The sequence below is a fragment of the Platichthys flesus genome, chromosome 5, assembly GCF_949316205.1.
Source record: "Platichthys flesus chromosome 5, fPlaFle2.1, whole genome shotgun sequence".
Classification (NCBI taxonomy): domain Eukaryota; kingdom Metazoa; phylum Chordata; class Actinopteri; order Pleuronectiformes; family Pleuronectidae; genus Platichthys; species Platichthys flesus.
In genome coordinates, this window is record NC_084949.1 from 16,918,141 (window position 1) to 16,942,253 (window position 24,113).

Below are 24,113 nucleotides of genomic sequence, written 5' to 3' on the forward strand. Positions count from 1 at the left end.
CGAGCTGTCTCCGGTAATGTACCGTGGGATACACACGCCCCTCTCCGCCCCTGCCGCGAGACAGGTGGTGGGATTCTACACCTCCGTCCTCTAGCGCTCCCTCGTAGAATAAGATTTGAAAAAAACATTTATTTATTTATTTATCGACTGTCAGCAGCGGGGAAGGGTCGGTTGGCGCGAGCGCGTGCCCGATGGACTCCCAGCGTGTGACCTCCGCGAGCACCGGGTGGACCGCGGCAGAGGGGGGGGCAGCCGCCGGAACGCACGGGGAGAGCCCCGCCGACCCAGATGTTTTCCAGCGAACCGCTCGAGCTGCGCGCGGGAGCGTCTCTGCGCACGGAGGAATGACATGCACGCGTGACAAAAAGTTGACGCGATTCGCGGTGGGATTTTTCCTCTGAGCTGTGGCAGGATCGTTCCCGAGCGTGCCCCGGTGCGGGAAGTTCCCCTGGCGGAGTGAAGGGGGGGGTGGATCCATTATGGCTTCGGGCGCCGGTAAGGCTGCCGCTCAGCCCCCCGGGCCGGGCTCCGCCGTCAACGGGACTGCGGCAGAGTTCGCCAACATCGAGAAGGAGCTGTACGACTACCAGATGCACAGCAAGATGTGCAAGAAGATCGCGCAGCTCACCAAGGTAAGAGCCGCCGCTGGCACCGGGGGACGGGCGCGCTGCCACCGGATGTGTCGGGCTGATTGGATGATCTGATGGCCGCCTCACTATCAGCCACATCGCACCGACACACAATCAGGCTCCAAGCTAAACACTCACCCGCTACTCGGGATACTGGGACGGGGAGAGTATGCTACACAGACATCAACAGAGGCTATCTCAGAAATCAAAATTCTTCTAGAGATGATCGGTAGAAGATACAATACACCAGCTAGCTCATACCTTAATAAATAACATTATATATGGACACCATATGTCACCAATCGTCATTAACTCTTGGGATCATGACTAGAGAACTTGGGTCAGTGTTTTTTCCTCTTCGTGACTGTCACAGTAATCAGACATGAGCCGGATCATTACAGGAGCTTTAGGTGGAGGCTGCAGATCTTTTCACTGCCAAGCCAATCAGGGCAGCAATTAACTGCGATGTACCAGTCAGCTCATCTGTGCATTATGTTCCCCATGCATCAAAGATAAAAAAAAAAACATCTTTGCACGTCGTTTCACAGCAGAGGTTTGCACACAGATGCCAAAGCCCTCAATCACTTCCCTTTGTTTGACCAACAGATACAAATGCATCAGATGCTTCATTTAAAAAAGACGCCACAGCAAATGGTTTCGATATTTATACAAATAACCAATCAATCAGATATTTGACATGATCGGGCTAATCTCCACATCTCCCTGTGCATCTTCTTCCATGCACTCTTGTCAGGGTGCAGCCAGGGATGCTTGGGAGCTGCAGCTGCAGCAGCAGCCGTTATGTGCTCTGCATTTCATACAGTAAGCATTGCTATATGGGGATTCACCCTCTCTGTGCTTCACAATAATGCTTACAGAGGCAGAGCATGACCCGTCGCTTGTTGAGCGATGACAATTACTGATGACTGTGCACATCCCATCTCCCCTCATGGCTTCACCTCTGTGTAGCCCATAGGTGTGTGTGTGTGTGTGTCTGTGTGTGTGTGTGTGTGTGTGTGTCTGTTTGTGTGTGTCCGTCCAGGAGTACATGCAATGCAATACATGCCACAGCTTTATTGGTGTGTGTCGTCCAAAAGGCTTCTACTCATACAAACAGACACAGATAAACAACAATGACACAGATGAGGGGTCAGCATTTGTGTCTGTGCTTGTTAGGGGGGATTAACACCCCCCCCCCCCCCCCCCCCCCCCCCCCCCCCGTCCTCCTACACCTACTTCTCCCTCAATCATAAATCCGTCCTGTAAAGCCTCCACTAGTTTCTGTCTCTGCTGAAACTTTATGCAGGCCGTGCTAGCCCACTTTAGCTCTTTCATGACGTCAGTAAATAAATCTGAGACCCGTAGCACTGATGAAATACAAGGATCATCGAATCTGATATTTGGTGTAAGCAGTTTTTTCACCAGGCTCTGGGATGCTGGGCATGTGACACATGGTTTATTTGAGTGTTTTGGGCCAGGGTGTGGAGAAGAGAGGAAGCAGGAAATGGGTCAGCGGTGGTAACCTTATATATTTAATAACCCGTACTCTACTCTGCCTACTTGCTGGCTGGCACGCACACACACACACACACGCACACACACACACACACACACACACACACACACACACACACACACACACACACACACACACACACACAACCCACCCTAACCCACATAGGAATATCATAATGTATCTTCTTCCACCCTGGACAGTGATAAAAATCTGATGAATCCACATGACTGGAATAAACTGCTGTTTACTGTGTCATCCTCAAATATAAACTCTAGAGTAACAGTGTTACTTACGACTAAAGGAGGTGCTTAAAGAGTTTAACAATATTTATCTATTATAAGGGGCAGGATTTAAAGCTTATTTAAAATGGTGCTGCTTTCAACACACCTGTGCTCAAATATATGTGCATATGTAGTTTTCACCTTTGAATTCTCCCTGACCTCTGAGAATGGTTGTATATGAATTAATCAGACTTTAAGGTTTGACATCAAAATTTGCCCCATCAGCTGGAAGTCCTCAGAAAATAGCAGCAATAGATATAGACTTCAAAATAAAGTTTTTTCTTCATAACTCTGTGGAACTCATGAAATGTGTATGAATTATTGGGATTTGATTTACTCTAACTAATTTTGAAAACTAATCACAACTGAAAATGGATTGAAAGTTCAGTGAATTTACAGTTCAGAGCTTTTGACCTAAGAGAACAGTTTACACTCCTGGTCTATAGATAGAATTTGGACTTTGTTCCCCAGGTTCCTATCGATTCTTAAATTGTACCCAAACTAACCCTCTAACCTTGTGGTGTATTCTTTCTTTTTTTAAGTCAATCAGGTCTTTACCCCACAAACCTTGATTCAGTTACCTGTCTCATGTGGACTGTATAGCTCAGTCAGTAAAGCATCAGGCTTTCAACCTGAGGGTTGCCGGTTTAAGACTCAGTGGAGGCAAGTTACTCCTTACTTAATCATCTGTTCTTCACCAGCCCCTAGAGGCAATGATCCAATATGGTGGGTTCCTGTATCTTGAATGATCTGACATGATAGCGTAAACCTAACCCCTAACCCTGTGGGCCTGTGCTTTGCTTTTGGCTCCCCATTTCAACTGCCAAGTCTTTGGATGAAGCAGGAGAGGTTATTGAGATATATCAACAAGTCCTGAACCTAGCTGCAACCCTAACCCAAATCGCGACCCTAACCCAAATCGCGACCCTAACCCTTACGATTAGGGTTAGGGTTAGGGGCATGAAATAGCCCCTTACCCTTATCTTAACCACCACAACTAAATGGTTAACCATAGTAGAGCTAACTTTCAAACAGCCCAATGAAAGCGAGTCAGATAGTAAAAACCGGCCAGAATGTCCTCACTCCGTAACTTCTAGTCTCAAAATGGTCCTCACAAAGATATCTGTCCAAGTGCCCGAACACTCTAATGCACTTAACACACCTCCTCACGTCTACCTGGCTCGCACACAACTCCCTTACCCCCTCCCTTTTCACCCCCCCTCTCTCTCGGCCAGTGAGAGTGGTGTGTCCTGGTTGAATGGGTGCTGCTAAAGATAAACCAGTATCACATCGGAGTGTGTTTAAACTACAAGCCAATGGGAAAGCTGACAGTGTCGGGCCAGCTGTTGAGAATGTTCACGTAAGCGTGTGCGTGAATCCACACACCCACATGAATACAGGAGAGTAGTCTCTTTATATATATATGAGTCGGGGATCAGCAGTAGCATATTTAAGCGTGTGTGTGTGTGTTTATGTATCTATGCACACCCGTTGTTTTGATTGGCAGCTCTAATTCTCTCCATGTGACTTCTGTACTTATCCAGCTCACAGTGTCACAATGTACCCTGCTTTGCAATCCAGCACACCCGGTACCCTCTTTGATACTCTGATATATGTGGTTGTGTGTGTGTGTGTGTGTGGGAGGGATGGCTGATGTGTGAGACAGTGTGTGTTGCCTGCCTCTTTGCCTAACCTCTCCTCTGTGCACCAACCATTCCCTCTACATCTCACTCCTGTTTCAAACAGCATCGTCTCGCCTCTCTCTTTTACACTGTAGACAGAATATTCATTTCATGCTTTACTGACTATGACGCTATTGTCAATAAGCACTGGCTTGTGAGGATACATGAATAACGGTGTGGACTGGCAGGATCCTTACAGGGATCTTGAGAGAAGATTTACTGTAGCACGCGCCTCTCGGCTGCACTCTGACCAAACTGCCTGGTCAAGCATCTTAAGAATTTACACCCGGAAAGGCTGAATCACTGAAAGTGTGGGACTACTTTTAATCCAAACTGTGAAATCTGCAATCACCAAAGTCAAAATGTTTACTGCCATGTTGGATACCTTTTCAGAACTGTAGGAGGTGGGAAAACCGCGAGCTTGCCACTAGGTATCATTGTTTATCTTTTCTCTAACGCTTTTTGTTTGATTTGGATTTGGAAAGTTCAGTATTTTGTTTTAGATTATTCACACAACCAGCCGCCACGATGATGATCAATATTTGATTTTAATAGAGACAAGCCAAAACATCAGTGATCTGACACAGTATATCTGTATATATATACACATACATGTGTATTTTACATTATGTTTAGTATGTATATTATATATATAACTATATTTAGTTACACAACAATATCTAAAGTTGCAAAATTCTGATAGATAGATAATTTTAACATTTGTCTACTGGTCAAATTGGACCAATTATGGCCGTAATGGCAAAACCCTAGAGTTTGTCAAATCAAACCAGTGGTTTATAGCTTCTAACTCAAATGGTCAAATATCATTAACCTATCAGTGTTTAGCTGGGAGTACTCATCATATGTGCTGGCAGTGTATACCATTTTATGTACAAACAAGAACTTTTTGTAGTATTGTCTTTTCATTCTACTTTTAGCTTGACAACAACCGTTCATATGCAGAACATATGGCCAAATGTATGTGGACAAGCTTCACCTCTGCTGTGCACTTTGGTCCGGGGATGTTTTTACATGGTTTTGACAAAGCACTAGAGTTAAACTTATAAATATATCCCACTTCTACAGCAAATACCTTTTAGACAATAATGTCTTTCTTACTTTGCTGCAATTTCTTTAAAAAAATACTATTTCCATGCAGTAAACCAAGTCCATTAATAAATGAGTTTCTGAATTTGGTGTGACTGGCCTGCACAGAACCCTGGTCTCAATCTAAACTGTCACCTTCAGAATGAACGGGAACATCAACAAAGCCGAGCCTTGGCAACCCGAATCAATGCATTACATCGCTAATGCTCTTGTAGCTGAATCGGAGCAAATCCCTGCAATCAGCTCACAAAACCTGGAAATCACTCCTGTAGACTGGAGGCTGTTATAGCAGCAATGATAAAGCCCTTTGATTTTTTTTTGTATGAGCTATATCATATTTGACCATCTTGCGTGATGCCTCGGGGAGCTCCGACCTCCAGGTTTGGGTAGATCGGGAGAACCGCTGCAAAGTCTTCCTCTCTGCTGCTATATTTTCCTTGCTCTCACTTTCAAACTGGCCAAAGTTAAAGAACAGCAAACGCACACACACGCACACACACACGCACATGCACACGCACACGCACTCCCCTTCCAGCCTGCCCTGGATACTGAGTCCCCTTCCCTCCTCTGACTCATGATTCATAGTTTGTGAGCCAAAGTTCACGAACTGTGACGTGATTGGACAGCCAGCGTGACATACTCTGTTTGATTGACAGCGAAGAGAGGGGTGGGTTTGTGATCAGGACCCGGGCCATGTCAAATCCATCATCAATGTTAGGATCTGAATTATAAGAAATGCATTGAAGATCAGGGTGTGTGTGTGTGTGTGTGTGTGTGTGTGTGTGAGAGAATGAGGTGGTGACATGCACAGACACACACCCTCTCTCTGCGGGAATGTCCGGCAGTGCTGTGGCATCTGTGTCGTGCAGACAGAGAGGCGTCTGGGTAAAATAAGAGCCCATGTGTCCTCTGCTCACACCCAGACTCGTGCGCACACACAAACACTGCGTGTGTAAGTGAGATGTCAGGGTCACAAGGAGCAGATGATGACACTGTAGACGTGGAGTGGAGGGTAAAATGAAAAGTGTGGTGAAACAGACCATGTTTCATATGTTGGTCTAAATTTAGAAGAGGGAGAGAGACCCCACATATAGTCGACTGGCAGGAGAAACCCTGCACTTGTCTTAAGTTACAGTAGATACAGTTTTACAGAGATGTTGTTTAATCTCTGGTATTTTATATTTGGAGATTATTGTGTGTTTCCATTAACCAGTTTCAGTTTGTTACCGTAAAGCTGCCAACTCAAAAGCATTGGCTCCATAATGTATGTGTGTGTGTGGACTGTAGTGCTGGTGTCAGTTTTCCTGCTGTTTGTGACGCTCTTCAGATGCATCAGGAAACGACCCCGTGCAATGAATCATCTGACTGTAACAAGGTCAGCCCGAAGGAGAGAGATCTCCGAATCAACTCTGAGATCCAACACGTGATAATATACAAATCACAATCCTGTGACAATCCAAATGGTCCATAGGGAACAGTTTAATACTCAATATGTGCTCGCAAATCTCTTACTCTGCAATGAAACCTTGAAACAATAAATTATACTCAAGAAAGATTTGGTGTTTTGGTTTAAATTGAATCCTCAGTTAGTTCCACAAATAGTTAAAATGATAGAGAAAAGCACTATTTGTTTAATTACTTGACTTTGCAGACATAAAACCAAGAGTTTTAGCAAATATAATCAAAATAAAACAAAAGAATCTCAAATAATAACCCAAATAGCATTATATTGATATATATATCATAAGCAATGATGAACAAGCATCATTAATGAATATTAAAAGCACCACGATCCACCATTTTGGGAGCAGATGGGCTGTAGGAGCAATGATTATATAAGATATTGTCATAATTCAGCAAGGGTCAAGGGTAAGGGTGCTGATGTGCTAACGATCATCCTTCAGTCTATCTCTGTCTGCTGTTGACGTCTCTACAGGTGATTTATTCTCTGAACATGAAGAACGAGGAGCAGGAGGCGGCCCTGCAGGCCTTGAGCCAGGCCCACCACGAGGAGCTGCACCGCATCCTGATGGAGACGTGTCACGAGGGGGAGGGGTCGGGGCTGAGGACACGCCTGCTTGGACTGCAGGACTCTCTGGATGAGCAGCAGAGAGCTGGAGCTCAGGTGTGTTTGTGTGTGTGGGTGCACTCCCACCCGCCCGAGCGTCAGGGGAGGCGACCTCATTGAAGGGCACGTTGTGTTGCCGTAGTTTTATGTGTAAACTCTCAACGCAAGCAGCAAATCAAATCCAACCCCTAGTGCGACCTACAACAGTCAACCTAGTTCAGATAGCCCATTAACTGTACCCAGTCCTCATGCACTTCATGTCTAATTTACATGCTGTGCAACACAATAAACCAGCAACATGAATCATAAATACCCACATGACTTTCTTATGAGCTCTTCGGGAAAACAACATGAATTTCAACAACTGAAGAGATAAAATATGAACGCAGAGCTCACATTTTTGAACCATTAGGCCTTGCTCATATGTCTGGTTTCTTTGTCATCTGCCATGTTTTGCAGATTCAGAGCAGGTAGGTCAGCGTGCAACATTAGAGTTTAGAAAACCTCCTGAAAAAACCTAAATGTACATGTAATTCTAGATCTTACATTAGTCCTTGGAAAATCTGGGAAGAGAGTGTTAAACATTTTTATGGATGTGCCCCCTCATCTGGATACACAGTAGGTTTTAATGGTTTCTACCCTGACCCATATTACATCCTTCCGTAAAGTTTCATGGTAATCCGTCCAGTAGGTTTTGTGTAATCTTGCTCACGAACAAACAAACCAACGGCAAAAACATAACCTACTTACGATTCCTGATAGTTTAACAGTGCAGGCTGCTAATGAGGATTTGCCAAATACTCAGTATTGTTTGAATGTCACAATATCGCAGCTAAGTGGCCACAGCCACGGCCACAGTCTTTTTCAAATCTTTGTTACTCACTGTCCATACTGTTCACTCCAGTAGTTTGCACAGCTCCTAGATCTCTGTACAAAATACAAATCAACTGCGTCAGCCTGTCAGCAGAGACCAACGAATCCAGAAAGATTCTTTGGGAGAAAAATAATTTCTTTGAACCAAAAGAAAATGATGTCGTAGCCAGTAACCCAGGGAGGCAAATACTCATTAAGCACTGAGTTTACATTGTGTGTAAGTGCACTGAGGAACATGTCGTCCTCTGTGCCTCCAGGTGCAAGCAGATTTCGAGTGCTTCCGCATCAAGGCCGAGGAGAGGGAGCGTGAGACGGAGGTGGAGCTGAGGAAAAAGTTTGAGGAACGGCTCCAGGCTGCGGAGGAAGAGCTCCAGGAGGCCAAGGCCAAGATCGGTGCTGCCCAGGAGGAGAGTCTGAGGCTGAGCAAAGAGCTTCACAAGGCAGAGGAGCAAATCCAGGAGCTGGATGCCCAATGCGAGGTGCTGCACAAAGCCGCTGACGAGGAAGAGAAAAGGAGAGAGGAGGAGAGACAAAGAGAGGATGAACAGAAAAAGAAAGAGGAGGAGGTGAAGCAAACAGAGGACCGTGAGGACTTGGAGAGGGTGAAGGCGCTCCTGGAGGAGGTGAAGACGCTGAGGGAGGAGGGCGCTCGAGCGGAGGAGAGCAGGAGGCGTGCGGTGAAGGAGGAACAGGAGCGATGCGAGCAAAAGATGAACGATCTCACTGAGGAGAAGGAGGACCTGAGGAAGAAGATGGACGCCGAGTGGAGGGAGGAACGGCGGAGGTGGGAGGAGAGGGAGGAGGAGGAGAAGAAAGGCATGCACAGTGCACTGAGAGAACGCGTGAAGAGGGCGGAGGCAGAGGCGGAGGGTCACCTGGAGAGGCTGTCCGAGAGCAAGAGGAGCACGGTGAAGCTGCAAGAGCGGATACAGGTATTTACACGTACTCGCAAAAAATGTTTTTTACTTGGAAGGGAGATGAGAGTGTTGCTGCTTCCTGTCTCCGATGCATCCGGCTAATGATCATGTTGATGGGAAAGCAGGGAGCAAGGAGAGAGGGGAGCGGGTGGATCCTGCTTGTCTAACCACTTGCTGCCCTCCCCGAGTGCTATTCCCTCTGCCAGCTCTCTGCTAATGAGTAGTTTGAGCAGGAGACATTCACTGCACCACCACCATTACTGCCTCACGCATGAGCATTAATAAGCCCTGTGAGAGCTGGCACGGAGCTGACATAAGCCCTCGCATCCGACCATTAGGGACTCACAGATGGGAGAGATCGCTTCCTGACTCACCACATTTCATTCCATCCATTTATCTACCATTTTTCTTTTCATCTGTCTTCTTCTTTCTTCTCTCCTGTCCCCCTGTGCTCTTTTACATCCCCTGCATCGCCCCTACTCACACTTAACTCCCTCCTGTGTCCTTGCGACTCCCCTCCAGGACCTCGAGGAGGAGCTGGAGCTGGATCGGAAGCGCGTGTCCGAGGCGGAGGGCGTGGCTAAGCGGGCGGATGAGGAGCTCGCGGTCGCCAAGGAGAGGCTGCTGCTGCAGGAGGACGAGCTGCAGAGCCGAGCAGGTAGTGGTCCGGCCTGTCTCCCGTCGCCTGTGTCTGCAAGTCCACCTGTCCTCTTACCTGTCGGCTGGAGAAAGCTCACACATTGCAGAGTTTCACTCAGAGCGTTATTCATTATTCTCTCTGACGCAGCATTAATCAAGTTTTCACCTCATGTCATTATAATAAAGTGTATACAGAAAATGCCACAAACGCACATCATTCATCCTGCACTGTGGTAAACAGTTTCATCAAAGTGTCATCATACCCAGTCAGCAAAAACACCCAGACTTGAAAATCATAGCACGAAAACGATTTTAGTTTGTTCGACCTTTCCCCGTTCAGCGTTGCTCTGCTGTATTTCCATTCTGCTTCTGTTATGCATAATCAATCGATAAATACTTGTGCGTGTGTGTGTGTCTTTGCGTTCACCTGGGTTTGCGTGCTCTCTATGTGTGTGTTAGAGGAGCTGCTGAACCGCGGACGCTGCCAGGTGTGTGTGTGCCTCGAGGTGGAGGAGCTGAGGAGTCAGGTGAACCGTCTGCAGAGCAGGAACCGAGAGCTGGAGCTGCACAGCAGCGGCAGGAACAGTGACCACGCCCGGCAGATACGACAGGTCACTCACAAACACACACACACACACACACACACACACACATACAAACACACACACAAAAATGAATAAAGTGCAGGTACATGTGCATATTAAATATGACATCCCGCATGCTCTCTATTCTGCCATTAAGTCTGTTTTTATTATGCCTCAAAAGTTATTTGAACTCATACGTTTAAGCACCAAGGTTATAGTTAGTTATAATGTTGTAATGCACTGCATTATATCCAGATGTGTTTCCAATAGTCTGCCCTCCACACATATGGAAATATAGAGAACAAAAATGTAGAAATTCTTCTCAATAGAATGGCATGCATTAGAGTGCAAACCTCCAAAAAAGCCCAACAGTCGTAATGAAGCATCATTCACTAGAGTTTTTGTGTTTTCAAACTAAATTCAGATTGACATTTTTTGGATCTCCACCGAATTTCACACACTCCAAATATCCATGATTTTCAACCCTGAAATATCAAATTATGAAAAAAGTCTTATCTCACAATGTTAAAGGAAAAAGAAAAAATGAATCCTAGTTCTGTGATTCGGATCCACATAAACACTTAATGGGTTCTTCCCTGGGTCGTGCTCCACCCCTCCACAAAATGTAATGGAAATTGGTTTAGTAGTTTTTGCGTAATCATATTAAATAACTAACAAACAAACACAACTGAAAACCCAACCTCCTAGGTGAGGTGCATATAATGTTGGCCCACACAACACCACCTTTCACCCTGACCTCAATAATAAACATATATATTTATTTAGTTTTTTTACATTTTTAGGATATTCTTAACTCTTAAGCCCTTATAAAGTGGCCACTGAGTGTTTGCTGTGTGTGTTTTTAGCACGCGGAGGCCCTGTCCAGTTTGCGTTCAGAGATGGTGAGAGCCCAGACAGAGGAGCTGCGTCGCATCCAAAAGCATGCAGACGACGAGAGGGACAAACTGCAGAAGGAGATAGACAAAGAAAGAGAGAACCTGCAGAAGGAGAGGGAGCGGGAGAAGGACCAGCTGGAGAAGGATAGAAACCGGATGCGCAGGGAGAGGGAGGAGGAGAAGGAATGGCTGCACAAACAAGGGGAAGATGTCAAAGAGCGTCTGCGTCAGGAGAAGGAGGAAGAGGTGGACCGACAGCGCAAAGAACTGGAGGTGGAGAGGGTCCGCGTCCGGTCCCAGCTGGACAAGAGCATAGAGCAGGTCGAGGCGGAGAAGGCCAATGTGCAGCAGAGGCTGGAGGAGGAGAAGAGGAGGTTGGTGGAGAAGGCGGAGGAGGACAGGAGGAGGCTGAAGGAGCAGGTGCGGAAGGCGATAGAGGAGGTGATGAGGAGACACGCGGCCGAACTGCACAGCGTCCAGGAAGCTCTGAGCTCGGAGAAGAAGACGAATCAAGAGGTCAGCATCATGGGGAGGGAGCGTTTATTCCATTTAACTAGTAACACTGCTAGAATAGTTACTTTAGGCAGATACAGCAACTACCAGACCTACATCTATACATACATAACATAACATAACACATAATTAAGATTAACAGCAGGCAGAGGTGGAGAAAATATATTTCACTTGAGTAAAAGTACAAATATATAGATGTACTGAATGTAAAAGTAAAGTTAACAAATTAACTTTTCTACCTTAGTTAAGTTAACTACTTACTTTAAAATGCACTTTAAGTATTAACAGTATTTAACACTTGCAGAGTGTGGCATAATGCCTAATGTAATGGTCGACTGCATGATGATGACTGAGTCTCGCCTTCTTCAGCCGGTTCAGGTTTTTTCTTTTTTACCAGGGAGGCAGGAGGCGGGGTCTAATGTTACCTGCCCGCTCTGATTGGATCAGTGAACCAATTTCCCTGTCATTACTGGTTACTTTTAACACTGTAAAAAAACACAGTGTTAATGTAAGACAGTGCTTTGAAATTGTTTGGGTGAAGTAGAAAGTATGCAGATAATTCCTGATATAAGTAGTGGAGTAATAAGTACCTGAAATGACATCTACTCAAGTGAAGTGCAGATACATGCTAGAATGTACACAAATAAAGTAACTAAGTGAATGTACTTTCTTACATCCCAGGTTAAGGTGCAAAACTGGAAAATTATTTTACAGGTATAGAACTAAGCTGACAACCTGTTTAACTATTACCTGTTTGAATGGGTGTGAATGGGAGAATTTAAAGCTCTGAGTCGCCTGTAAGATTGCATCACATCTATATCCCTACATCCCATCAACCAATTACACTACATTTCTAAACCAATACTTCGATATATACTGTTAATGATTAGTAGAGATTTGACATTATGAAAAGATACGTTTCCTCTTTGCCTTTCTGTGGTGCAGTGAGGCTCTTTAGAAGAAGAAGAGGACAGTTTTTGCCGTGTTGTTCCCCTGTATGAGAATTTTAAAAATAGCCTACTGTGCTCCTCGGCTGCCTGCTCATAGAGGCTTAATTACTTTAGTTTCACTTTCAGTCAGACTTGGGATGTTATTATTTTGGATACAGGGCTGAGCTGCCACGCGTCCTGTCACACAGCTGCGACAGTAATACTCTCCCTGCCCTGAATCCGCCTGACGGTAAAAAGCTTCAGACACGTTTTGGGCTCGTGGCTCCTTAACAGAGGAGATTAATCATTTTCTCTGTGTTGGATTTGAATGTTTCAGAGGCCTGAAGAGGGGACATTTCACAGTAATTAGGGAGATAAAAAGCGAATACCAGACAAATGTATATAAAGCAATTGTGCAGCATTTGCATTTCTTTTCTGGTCGTATCTGCTGTCCTGTTAATCATGTCTCGCCCCCAGGCTGAGAAACACTGTTTTAAAACAGCGTGATTCATTAATACTTTTTGCTCTCAGTGTGGAAACATAAATAGATTTTATCCCACAATGACTTCTCCTTTGAGACTTCTTGTGGATTTCATTATGATTTATAGACAATAGCTGTGTCTCAATTCAGGGACTGCATCCTTAGGGGGACGCGTTCTACCCGACCCACGAAGACCCCCTCCTGGGCCCGGTAGAACGCCAAGGCTGAGCCGAAACGACACGTCTGGTCTAGACAGCTTGTCCTGCCTAGCAACAGAGCTGAAGTGGAAAACACAGAGAAAGTTGTAATGCCCTTTGGCTTTTTAACATGTTTATCGTTAGCTGTTCAGATGAGTTGAAAGCGTGATACTCAAGCACTGGATATCTCGTCCCTTACCAACACCATTCCCTCTTTGAAGAATGGCTGATCACTGCAGCACAATGAATCCTGGGATAGTTTGGGTAGGGAAGGATCCACCCATTGGAGTCTTTGTTTCTTGGGGTTGGATCAGGGTGAGAAGCTGCTATTGTCTATAGCAGCTTCTCACTGCTGCAGGCTCCTTCATTTGAAATGACAAATGAAGGAGGGATTTGTCGTTTTCAGGAGCCTTTGAAATGAGACAATCTAGTCGCTACGCTGGAGATGCAATTGAAAGATGCAGCCTCTGAATTGAGAAACAGCTAAAGACCATGTTCACACACCGGCCATAGACAATAGCAGCTTCTCACCCTGTTCATGATGTCAAGGGAAAATGCCTGCCATGTGAACATGGTCCATTTTTAATTAGTATCATTTACGAGCTCACAAAAGAAAAACTGTTTATGTAATAATTTTTCATGATGATGATTCTTCTTGGAAGGTGTGTGCACGTTCGGAAGAGGAGAGGAGACGCGCTGAAGAGCTCCGCAGCGGACTGGAGAAGGAACGAGAGGAGCTGAGGACGAAACTAAAAGATTCTACCGATGAGGTCAGAGGTCAAACTGAGCTTCCATCAGCTCAAATAACACCAGATAAACCGGTTTGTAAGTCAAAACACTCGATTGTCGCCGTGCTCTCAGATCAGTCGGCTGGAGTCAGGGATCCAAAAGCAAGAGAAGAATGAAAGAGTGGCGCCTGAAGCCGCCGCCTCATGCGGACCACACTGCTCCCGTCAGGAGGAAGAGCTCCAGCAGACTCGGAGTCGACTCGCCCGGGTTCAGGAGGAGGCTGAGAGGCAGCGGGATCGGCAGCAGCGGGAGGTCGCGTCCCTGCGGGCTGACAAACACCGGCTGGAGGAGAAGGTCCTAGAGCAGAGCCGACTGAACACGGAGAGGAGCCTCCTCGATCCGGGCCAGCGGCACACTGAGGACCGGATCAGGTAGTGTGAACGCAGGACCCGCCAGAATCGCTTAGACTCACATGACAAGGTCTTTACTCTGATTGGGATCTACCCCCCCCTGCCCTCCTCTGTGATGATCACTAGGAAAATGATCACAGTTAAGAATCGAATCCTTGGAATTGGTGCTCACAACGACCGGCGACATTTTCTTCCTTTGCCAGCAAAAACATTATACACAAACCATTAAACCATGGGTATACATCAATAACCTTAGAATTAATATCACAATCCAAAAAAACATTTTCCTAAATGGTTTTCAGAAGACCACTTGGTCTTTCTGTCTGTCTTTTATAGTGACTCTTCATATCAGGCAGTTTCCTTTTCATTCTATACCGACTGTAATCAGGGTATAATGCATAAAATACTCTGAGAGAGCATCTTCGGCCAAGCCCCACTTGTGAAAACCACATTTTAATTTGTGGACTAAATCACACACATCCAACATCAATCCTCTAAACATGCCTGAATTTGTGTAATTAAGATCCATTAATTATTCTCTGTGAAATTAGTGAACATTTAGAAAAACGCTCGCATTGTTAAAGAAATAGAAAAGGAGAGAACGATTCATGGATCTTCTTCCTCGGGGCAAACACCACCCTCCAGAAAATATCACGGAAATCACTCGAGTAGTTTTGGTGTTTTCCTGCTAACTAACAAACTGATGGAAAACATAATCTTGGTGGAGATAATGATGCATTCCTCAAACAAGTGAAGTGAACTTTCTATGTAGCAAGTGGAAGTCAAAAGCAGTTTTGCCTGGAGGTTAACTCCGCCTCTCTTCCTGCTCCGCTGCGTGCCTGCAGGGCCGAGTGCGAGGACCGCCTCAGAGCGGAGTTCAGGATCGAGATGAACGCTGCCGTGGCCGAGAGCGAACAGAGGTGGCACAACCGGGAGCAGGAGCTGCAGACCCAGGTGACGGAGCTGCAGAGTCAGCTGACCGAGGTGAGTCCTCTTTATGAACCGGTGCTTACAGCCACGCTGATATACGACTTGTGTCTCGTTCACCCATTAACTCACCGATGACGCAGCATCAGGAGCAGTGAGGGGTTCGGTGTTTCAGTTTCGATGTCCTGCTCAAGGAGATTTTAATCAGGAGAAGCAAAATGAGAATGAAATGAAATTTATGGACCCCAGTGGGAGGTAAAATGCACTGTAAGCAGTCTTATGAATTTGGTGCTTCAGATATATGGTGAAGGCTTCCCCCCCGGGGGGCCTAGACACTGGTGCTGAGGAATGAAGCATGAAGATGGGACGTCTGCTGCTGAGATGAGTAAGTCATCCCCAGGGGCTGAGGTGGTGCAGGGGTGGAGGTGGGTCGCTCAACTATATGGCAGAAGGGAGAGTAGAACGTTTTTAACGATGACAGTTTACAGGTGATTGGCTCAAGGCTAGCGTGTCAGGCTGTGATTGGAAGAAAAGAGAGAATAAGCTGGTGGAGCCTGGAGATGGTGGTAACTGTGCATGTGATGCGGGAGGCTTGAAGAAAATCGTCCTGACTCAACCGTATCTTTGTTTTATTACAACTCGCTCTCTGGCCGAGCTGGGGTTCGAAACCTGACGATTTACACACTTGCAGGGGGAGGGAATGAAGTTTTTTCTGGAGTACGATGACCATTAACTAGCTAACAGATGTATTGACATATCTGAGTATTATGATCAGTGGTACCATGAGTCCTCATGTGGAGCAGCTTCATTGGAGAAATAGATCGAAAACATTGTGAAGATTTTATGTTCCTTCCTCCAGTTGTTTGAATAGAACGGTATTATAACTCAAACATGTGGTGAATTTTGTCTGATCTTCCTCTGACTTTACTCTATGTTGTGCTGACCTTGGATAGAGAGGCTAAGCGAAAAAGCTAAATTAACAAAATAGACCCTGAACAACTAAAATCACAATAACATGGAGGACTGCTCTATATCCTGCGTCACATTTCTCTCCAATAATTTTTGAAACAACATGAGGATCAGATGATTTTCTACATTCAATGCCTTGTAAAAAAAACTAATGGTTATACTCATCAGCATCAATTAGAAGTAAAAACAGTTTTATAATGAAAATAACCCTGACGTGACCTGGGGGTCGTGACTTTGGCTCGGAGGCTTTACATTTTAAACAAAGAGACAGAAATCAGCCTCGAGTGTCCCCAAACTTTATGGAAGTCGCTGGAGAACTCTTCTAATTAGCTCCATCAGCATTATTGTCAGTGCACAATGGCACTCTGCTTTATTTATTAGTTTTTTTTGGAAAGCTGTCGCAATCTGCAATTTCTGAAACAAAAGCGACATCTCCAATTTGATTCAATGCCTGCAGTAAATCCATGGTCTCTGGATTAGTCCTGATGATGTTCTTGATGATGTTCTTGATGATGTTCTTGCCGATGCAGCTGGAGAAACAAAGGGCGGGCCAGGGAGACGATTGCCACGGCCCCCCTGAGATTGACAGGCTGAGGAAAGAGGTCCAGGACACCAAGGAGATCAACAAGAAGCTGAGGGATCTGCTGCAGGTACAGAGCTCGTCTTCAAAGCTCGTGTGCGGTTCTTCTTCGTAGGTTTTCTCTGTAATGAATAATTTAGTGGCCTTGCTGATAGAGCTGGAGAGCTGGAGAGGCAGCATTACGTTATTCTACGAGCGTGTGCATCAGAGCCGAGTACACGCGTGTGATCTCAGCGAGTGTCGAGAAGAATGTAAAAAAGAAACGTGTGTTTATGTGTTTGAGGAGCCGCAAGCCCAGTCGCTCACCGAGGAGAGACAGAGTCACGCCGCGGTTCTGCAGACGCTGGAGAGACAGGCGAAAGAAGATCTGCTGTCTGAGAGGAACAGACTACAGACAATGCACCACCTGGAGCTAGGTAACACACACACACGCCCACGTACACACACACGCAAACACACATGAGCACGTGCACAAACGCACACAGACGGCAACACACTCCGCTTGACACGTACACAGCTGCACACAAACGTACACACGGTGATGTACACATGGAGATTATAAATTCAACAGTGGAGTTGCTATTGCCATGGATACACTTCACCATGGCAACAGCAGAAGGGTACCTGTTACAGTGGGCCGAAATGATTTTGTTTTCTGTACATGCTCCCTGTGTGTGTGTGTGTGTGTGTGTGTGTGTGTGTGTGATATCAGATAAGCAGCGTGCAGAGTTGACCCAGCAGCACACCGAGTGGAGCAGGCAGATGACCCAGAGGCACATGCAGCAGATAGAGGACCTCCAGGCTCAGCTACAGGCACACACACAGATGATGGCACTGCAACAGGTGAGACACACACACACACACACACGTTTGTACCTCTAGCTTAGTGAGACACTCGTGATAATGCAGGTCCCTAACACTTGCTCTGATCTTAACCATCACATCTAAATGCCTCACCCTGACCCTGACCCTGACCGTGACCCTGACCCTGACCCTAAACTAAGCCTAACCCTAACAAAGATATCTGTCCAAGTACACACACACACATACACGCACACACACTGCAATAACACTTTTACTTTTCCTACAGATACTCTTGTTCACAAATAAACACACACCCCTTACTCTCTGTGTGTTTAAGACCGACACTCGCTCAAGAATGAACATAGATTAAACAGTATATGTGGACATACAAGCAAAAGGTTGGAATGGAAATTGATACATTGCATGTTGAGGGAAGGGGTTGAGCCGAAGATGCGTGACATGATAGGCCGGTCCAGGAGGACGCAGTGGGGACTGGGCGGAGGGAGACTCAGGGTGCCTGTTCTGTCTGAGGTGTCAATTCCACCCAAAGCCATCCAGACAATACATAGAATGAGACATACAGGAAGTGTGCACCAAACGGAATAAGAAGGGGAGAATGAGGGAGGGAAGAGAGGATCATGATCAACAATATGAATAAAATCCTCTGTTGTGTAGGTTATTACCTGCAGCAGCGTGAGTCAATATAACAGCATTCTGAATCCTGGAATTACCGCAAATATTGACAATGTGTATTCAATATATGCATGTTTTGTGTGTATCTGTGTGTGTGTGTGTGTGTGTGTGTGTGTGTTTGCAGGATTTGAAGCAGCAGAATCAGTATCAGGTGTTTGAGCGACAGCTGGACGAGAGTCGCTGCAGCGTGCTGGAGCTTCAGAGAGAGAATGCAACGCTCAAGAAGCAATTAAAGGAGAGGTAAAGAAAGAAGGATTCATCTGACGAGACTGTTTTATAAGTAATGTGTCACATAAACTGCGAGATGCTCATTAAGGGGATGCATTCAGATTAATTGTTTTCTTCCAATCAACAACCCAGAGCAAGTAATTATAAAAGACAAAGAAAAGCATAAAATAGGCACTTTTCCTTCAGCTGCATGTTCAGCATTATCGCGCATTGACTCTTAAATTGCATAGCAGATTGGACGTTTTCTAGAATTTGGGGATGTTATGTCTGTGTGATGTCACAGCCCCAGCTCTGTTAGTGAAAGACTGAAAAACAGCTGGTGGAAAAACAAATTTGCTCGTGAGCGGCTCTGAAGCTCTCGGGCCGAGTAAAAATAGTCATTTGGGAGCTTTGGAGGTGCTGGTTTATTTTCGAACTTCAAACAAAGGCTGTCAGTGTTTCTCGCTGCTGTTTTCCTGTCTTTAACCATCTCCTTGCTGTAGTTTCTTATTGCTCAGCAAGACAGGGTGTGTAGAACTATTCTATGTATTTTTATTTTTTTTTACCCTATCTGCGATCAAGAGCATGGTGTTGCAGTTTGAGAGCAGGACGTATTTACACATGAGCACAGAAGCTGCACGAGGAGAGGAGTTGAAGCTGGGAATCTGAGTGCAAGGGCACAGTCTGAGCACAAGCAGGGAGCGTCCTACTCTCGGAATGAAAGACCATCCTCTTGCATTAAGAAGACAACAAACCCTTTGAACTATAGCAATGGATAGTTTGCCTTATTTAATATAATCTCAGCATTCTCGTTCTTTTGTAACAGGAGATGTAATAAACAGGATAAATCATCAGAGGTATTTCTGTCAGCAGTGATAGAGCTTTTTACAGACTAACTGCTAAACAGCTTTCACGCTTTACAGTGTTTACAGTTTCAATTTCCCATTATTACATTCCCGTTCTTCTCCTCTACATCCCTCTTCCTCTCTATCTCCCGTCCCTTCCCAGATCAGCGCAGAAGAATCCTGAAGTCAAGGAGAAAGAAGAGGAGACCCCAGAGTTGAGGAAGAAGAGAGACGCCCAGCTCGAGGAAGAAGCACAACGTCTGAAGGAGGAGGTGGAGAAGCTGCGGGTGGAGATGGAGAAACTGGAGGAGTCGCAGAAACTCTGGGAGGAGCGGAAAGAGGAGGACGGGAAGGAAGAGGAGCCGGACGAGGAGAGGACGAAGGAGCGGGACGAGGAGAAGAGGCGGGAGGAGGTGGAGGAGATCCGGAGAGAGCACAAGAGGGAGATGCAGAGCCTGGTGTCCGAGTACAGCAGCGCCCAGACGCACCTGCAGGCTCGAATAGTGGCCTTGGAGAACGAGTGAGTAGAGGGGCGGGCGCGTGGGAAGCGTGCGAGGGGTCAAACTGAATACACACCACACTGAGCGTCGGTGCGGGTATGTGAGAAAGTGTGTGTGCGTTTGTGTATATGATTTAACTGCAGGCTGCGTGAGCGGGAGGAGCGCTGCAAGAGGAGGGAGCCGCGGTGCGACGACCTGCAGTTGGGGAGGCTCCAGGAGAGACTGACGGAGAGAGAGCAGCTCATCAAACGACTGGTGGTGAGGTCCAAACACAGCCGTCCTCATCCGGGTCTCAGCTGTCGCTACACAGTTCAAAAAAACAACATGCAAGGACATTTCTTAAAAAGCAAGTTTATGGAAAAACTGTGTTATGATTGAAAGCTTCAGAGATAGTGAGGAAAACCTTGAGTTGAGATTGTTTGAATTTTCCACAGAGGTAAGTTAACATGGGGAAAACAATTAGTGTATTCCTTTATCTTCTGCCGTCATGCCTGCCGAGGATAAACGTGCCTTTTACCAGTGTCCTCTGCCACAGTGCTGTGTGTGTGTGTGTGTGTGTGTGTGTATCGACCATCTGTGTGGCATGAGGCAGGCGTAGCAAAGCAAGTACACCCCCCAGATACGACTCTTACACAACATCAACACCGACTGTGAACAAGGCCAATGAAAGTCCTTCCTCGTCCTCCTTCCCTGCAGGAAGAGAGGCATCAGCTGCAGCTCCACCCTCCCGCAGCCGGGGACAGCAGCACCCTCAGGCTCCGTGACAGCAAGTCCCGCCCCGGGAGCGTCACGCCAACCATGAGGGTGAGTTTGTCAGTTCGCCTCATGCACATGATGGATTCGTCAAAAAAAGGCCTCCTTCCAGCCAGAAGGGCTCGTTGGGCTGAAGCCAATTTAGGTTTTTGAAGCAGTTGTCGTTAGAGCTGCGTCCACCATCAACCACACTGCTGTCACTCACCTTCTGCTTTTAGCCAAACAGATACAGAGAACCTTTCTCAAGGATAATGTAATGGAATGTATAGTCAGAAAAACACTTATGTATGTCATGACTCTGGACTAAAGAGTTTTTTATTGGACACTTTTCTTTGTGGATATTTCGCTTGTGTTTGGTGTTTTTTCCCCCCTGAGTTCTCGGTTTCTCGTTTTATTTTGAAGTTTTTACTCCTTGTGTGTCTGTAGCTCTATTTCCTGTCTTTGTCTGCAACATGTCTCATGTGTGTCACCTGTGTCCAATCCACCCCCCCTCCCTTGTGTATATAAGTCTCTGTGCTTCCCTTGTCAGTTTGTCGTCTTGTCATTGTGGTTCATTTGCCAGGTTTCCAGTGTAGTTCTTGTTCCGAGGGTTTTCTATAATTTTTTCCATTTAGCTTTGTTTGAGTCTTTAGTTTCAACTGTTTTTTGGACTTTGTCTTTGTACGTACCCTTGCCTTTAATGAAATGGCACTTTTGTTTTGTTACTGAACTTGGGTCCACCTGCACACCATAACTTTGACACCATGAAAGTAGTAAAAAAATATAAATACATTCAGCTTTGCTTCAAGGTAAAAAAAAAATAGATAATAGAAGCAGTATGGGATATTGCACATGATATTGAAATATTCCACATTGTCACCATAATGCCGGGTCAGGCATCGGCAAGTGCTCATATGTACCGGTAAGATACCACGTCTTTAAAGTTTAAGTGGAAATCACTTCTTCATTGATCCAAAATGGAAGTTGTGCTGTACCTTTTATATTGTGCGAAGGAGAAGTAAGTGGTCGTGTAGAGTTACCCGGAGGTACCTGAAATTTTGGCAATGTGGCAATATTTCACGCTTGAGTACTACAAGTAAAACAAGACTTTAGGTTCAAGGGCTGTTTCCTGTACTCCTGATTTATTTATTCATGTTAGTAGTACACAGCTGTTATATACATTATATAAGGTGTTGTTCTTTTTCAAATGAGCCGGATCAGTGCATCGAACAGTGAATTGACCGATACACAAAAATCCAGGTATCAGAGTCAAGGTATCAGGAAGGACAACTGATATGGGAACAGCTCTACTATCATTGAAATGACAGTAAACCAACCTCTGCTCTTCCGACAGAGGAAACGCGTGGAGTCTCCGCCTCGCGTCACCAGCATCCCCAGCGCCGGCCCCTACGACAGGAGCATCCTCCTCCCGCAGTCCTCCTCCTCGTCTTCCTCCTCCTCCTCCGTCCATCAGCACTCGTCCTCCACCCTCCCCCACCAGTCCACCTCCCACCCTCAGACCACCCCCCACTACTCCTCCTCCTCCCTACCGCACAAGCACACCTCGCTCTCCCTCGGCCAGCAGGCCTCCCCCTCCCTGCCCCGCTCCACCAGGTCCCGGACGTCCTGCATCCCTCCGACCCCGGCGCCCACCGCCCCGCTCCCCGTCTGCCCGTCAGCGCAGACGGGGATCCGCTACGTGTCCCCCTCCTGCCAGGAGCCCCACGCACACCTGCAGGCCCAGTCAATCAGGTACGGAGGTTGTTAACGGGGATGTTAGAGATCTGAAGAGAAGGGGAAGCTGCACACTCATAACCCTGAAGCATTTATTTCAACATATTAATATATATATATATATTTAAACATGTTTTTACATTTAGTAAATTTGACCTAAAACAGCATTTTTACAGATTGCACTTTTTTATACCACACCCATTCAACAACTGTTTCACAGGACAAAGTGTGAAAGTATGATGGAAAACTTGCAGAAACAATATTATATCGCATTGTTCAGTGCTCCCCTAAAGTTTATAACATAGCATCTCTTATTATATAATTAATTTGATTGATGTGTCTTGTCTTGAATAAGCTGCATAAAAGGAAAGGATGGATTAACCAATTAAAAATAAAGAACTATTTAAAGAGTTTGCTAAAATCAACTGGTGCAATTGTTCAGTTGCACTCAAACGTGGATTGATTAGATTTCAGTGATGGAGGTCATGGTCACCTCATTGCACAACAGCTGGGTGTTGGTTCCTTTTCTGGTCCGTGATTGTCAAGTTTTCCATTATGATGGACAAAGAGATTTGGCCTTTTGTAAGATTAACAGTTGTTAGTCTGTTGATGTGTCCCAACTTATATTTATTTGTATTTGTTTGTGTTTATATCCTTGTGGAAGGTATCAGTTCAAACGAAGACTCACTTTTACTTTGTATTTGTTCAGATTTGAGTTTAGAATTCAATTAGTGTGCAGCTTTCCCAGGTTTTTAACCTATAAGCCAGCACCACGGTACATGGAGTGTATTTAACCTGTTTTTTCTTTTTTTTTTAAGCACTTTATCAATTAACCGTTTTGTCCTGTGTGTTTTGTAGGGGCCCGTACCTGGAGCCGAGGGGGACAGACGGGCTGAAGCAGGAGTGGTTCACCAAATACTTCTCCTTTTGAGCACAAAGCACACACACACACACACACACACACACAAAACAGACACATACACAGCAGCTGCAAGTACATCTCATAGACAGTTCATTGCTTCTTATCGAATCCGTTTGCTTTCCACATACACACAACCTTGAAAACACACTCACACATCACCACACACAGACATGACAACATTAACATATGGGCTCATCACCAGCAAGGCCATCTCTAACATTGCCTCAAAGCTCAACCAAAAAGTGCTTCTCAAACACATGCCTGACCTCTTCTCAGAACATTGGCCTGCCGGATCTTGTTTGTATAGTTTGGAATGTCTTCATGTGTGTGTGTGTGTGTGTGTTGTGTTTTTTTTAAAGCAGTCTTCCTTTTTTTAATGCAACTGTTGCTCTGATCTCATCACACGGTTATTCCAGGCAAGTGTACATTTCTAAAAAATCTTCAACCAAGGGTGTCTTTCAGCCAAGATTCCTCGTCAAGACGGACACACACACACACACACACACACGACTCACCCTACCAAAATGACGCTTGTCTCAATGCAAAAATGTATAATAATCTTAATGAACAAATTAAATAAAATATTTTGTTTTTGTACGAGCGTCTTCGTGTACACATCCACACGCCCATGCAAGTTGTACAAGGTGAAGCTGAGATTACAAGATGGATGATCTACATTTTCTTTCTAGTTTGAGATAGGAGATTTGCATTAAATCCTTTATTGCAGTTTATGTAAATTTATATCACGT

At 45.6% G+C, this 24,113-nt stretch overlaps 1 protein-coding gene across 1 annotated transcript; it reads left to right on the forward strand.

Moving 5' to 3' along the window:
- Positions 1–51: 51 nt before the first annotated feature.
- On the forward strand, positions 52–23,959 carry fam184b (family with sequence similarity 184 member B). Its single transcript, XM_062388753.1, has 18 exons — positions 52–632; positions 7,152–7,340; positions 8,414–9,088; positions 9,596–9,731; positions 10,172–10,323; positions 11,163–11,708; positions 13,975–14,082; positions 14,174–14,472; positions 15,297–15,435; positions 16,878–16,997; positions 17,211–17,343; positions 17,640–17,770; positions 18,549–18,664; positions 19,640–19,996; positions 20,120–20,234; positions 20,673–20,780; positions 22,063–22,460; positions 23,301–23,959. Exons 1-18 carry the CDS (start codon positions 480–482, stop codon positions 23,371–23,373), a joined length of 3,948 nt encoding a protein of 1,315 aa, XP_062244737.1. The 5' UTR covers positions 52–479; the 3' UTR covers positions 23,374–23,959.
- The last annotated feature ends 154 nt before the right edge of the window (positions 23,960–24,113 follow it).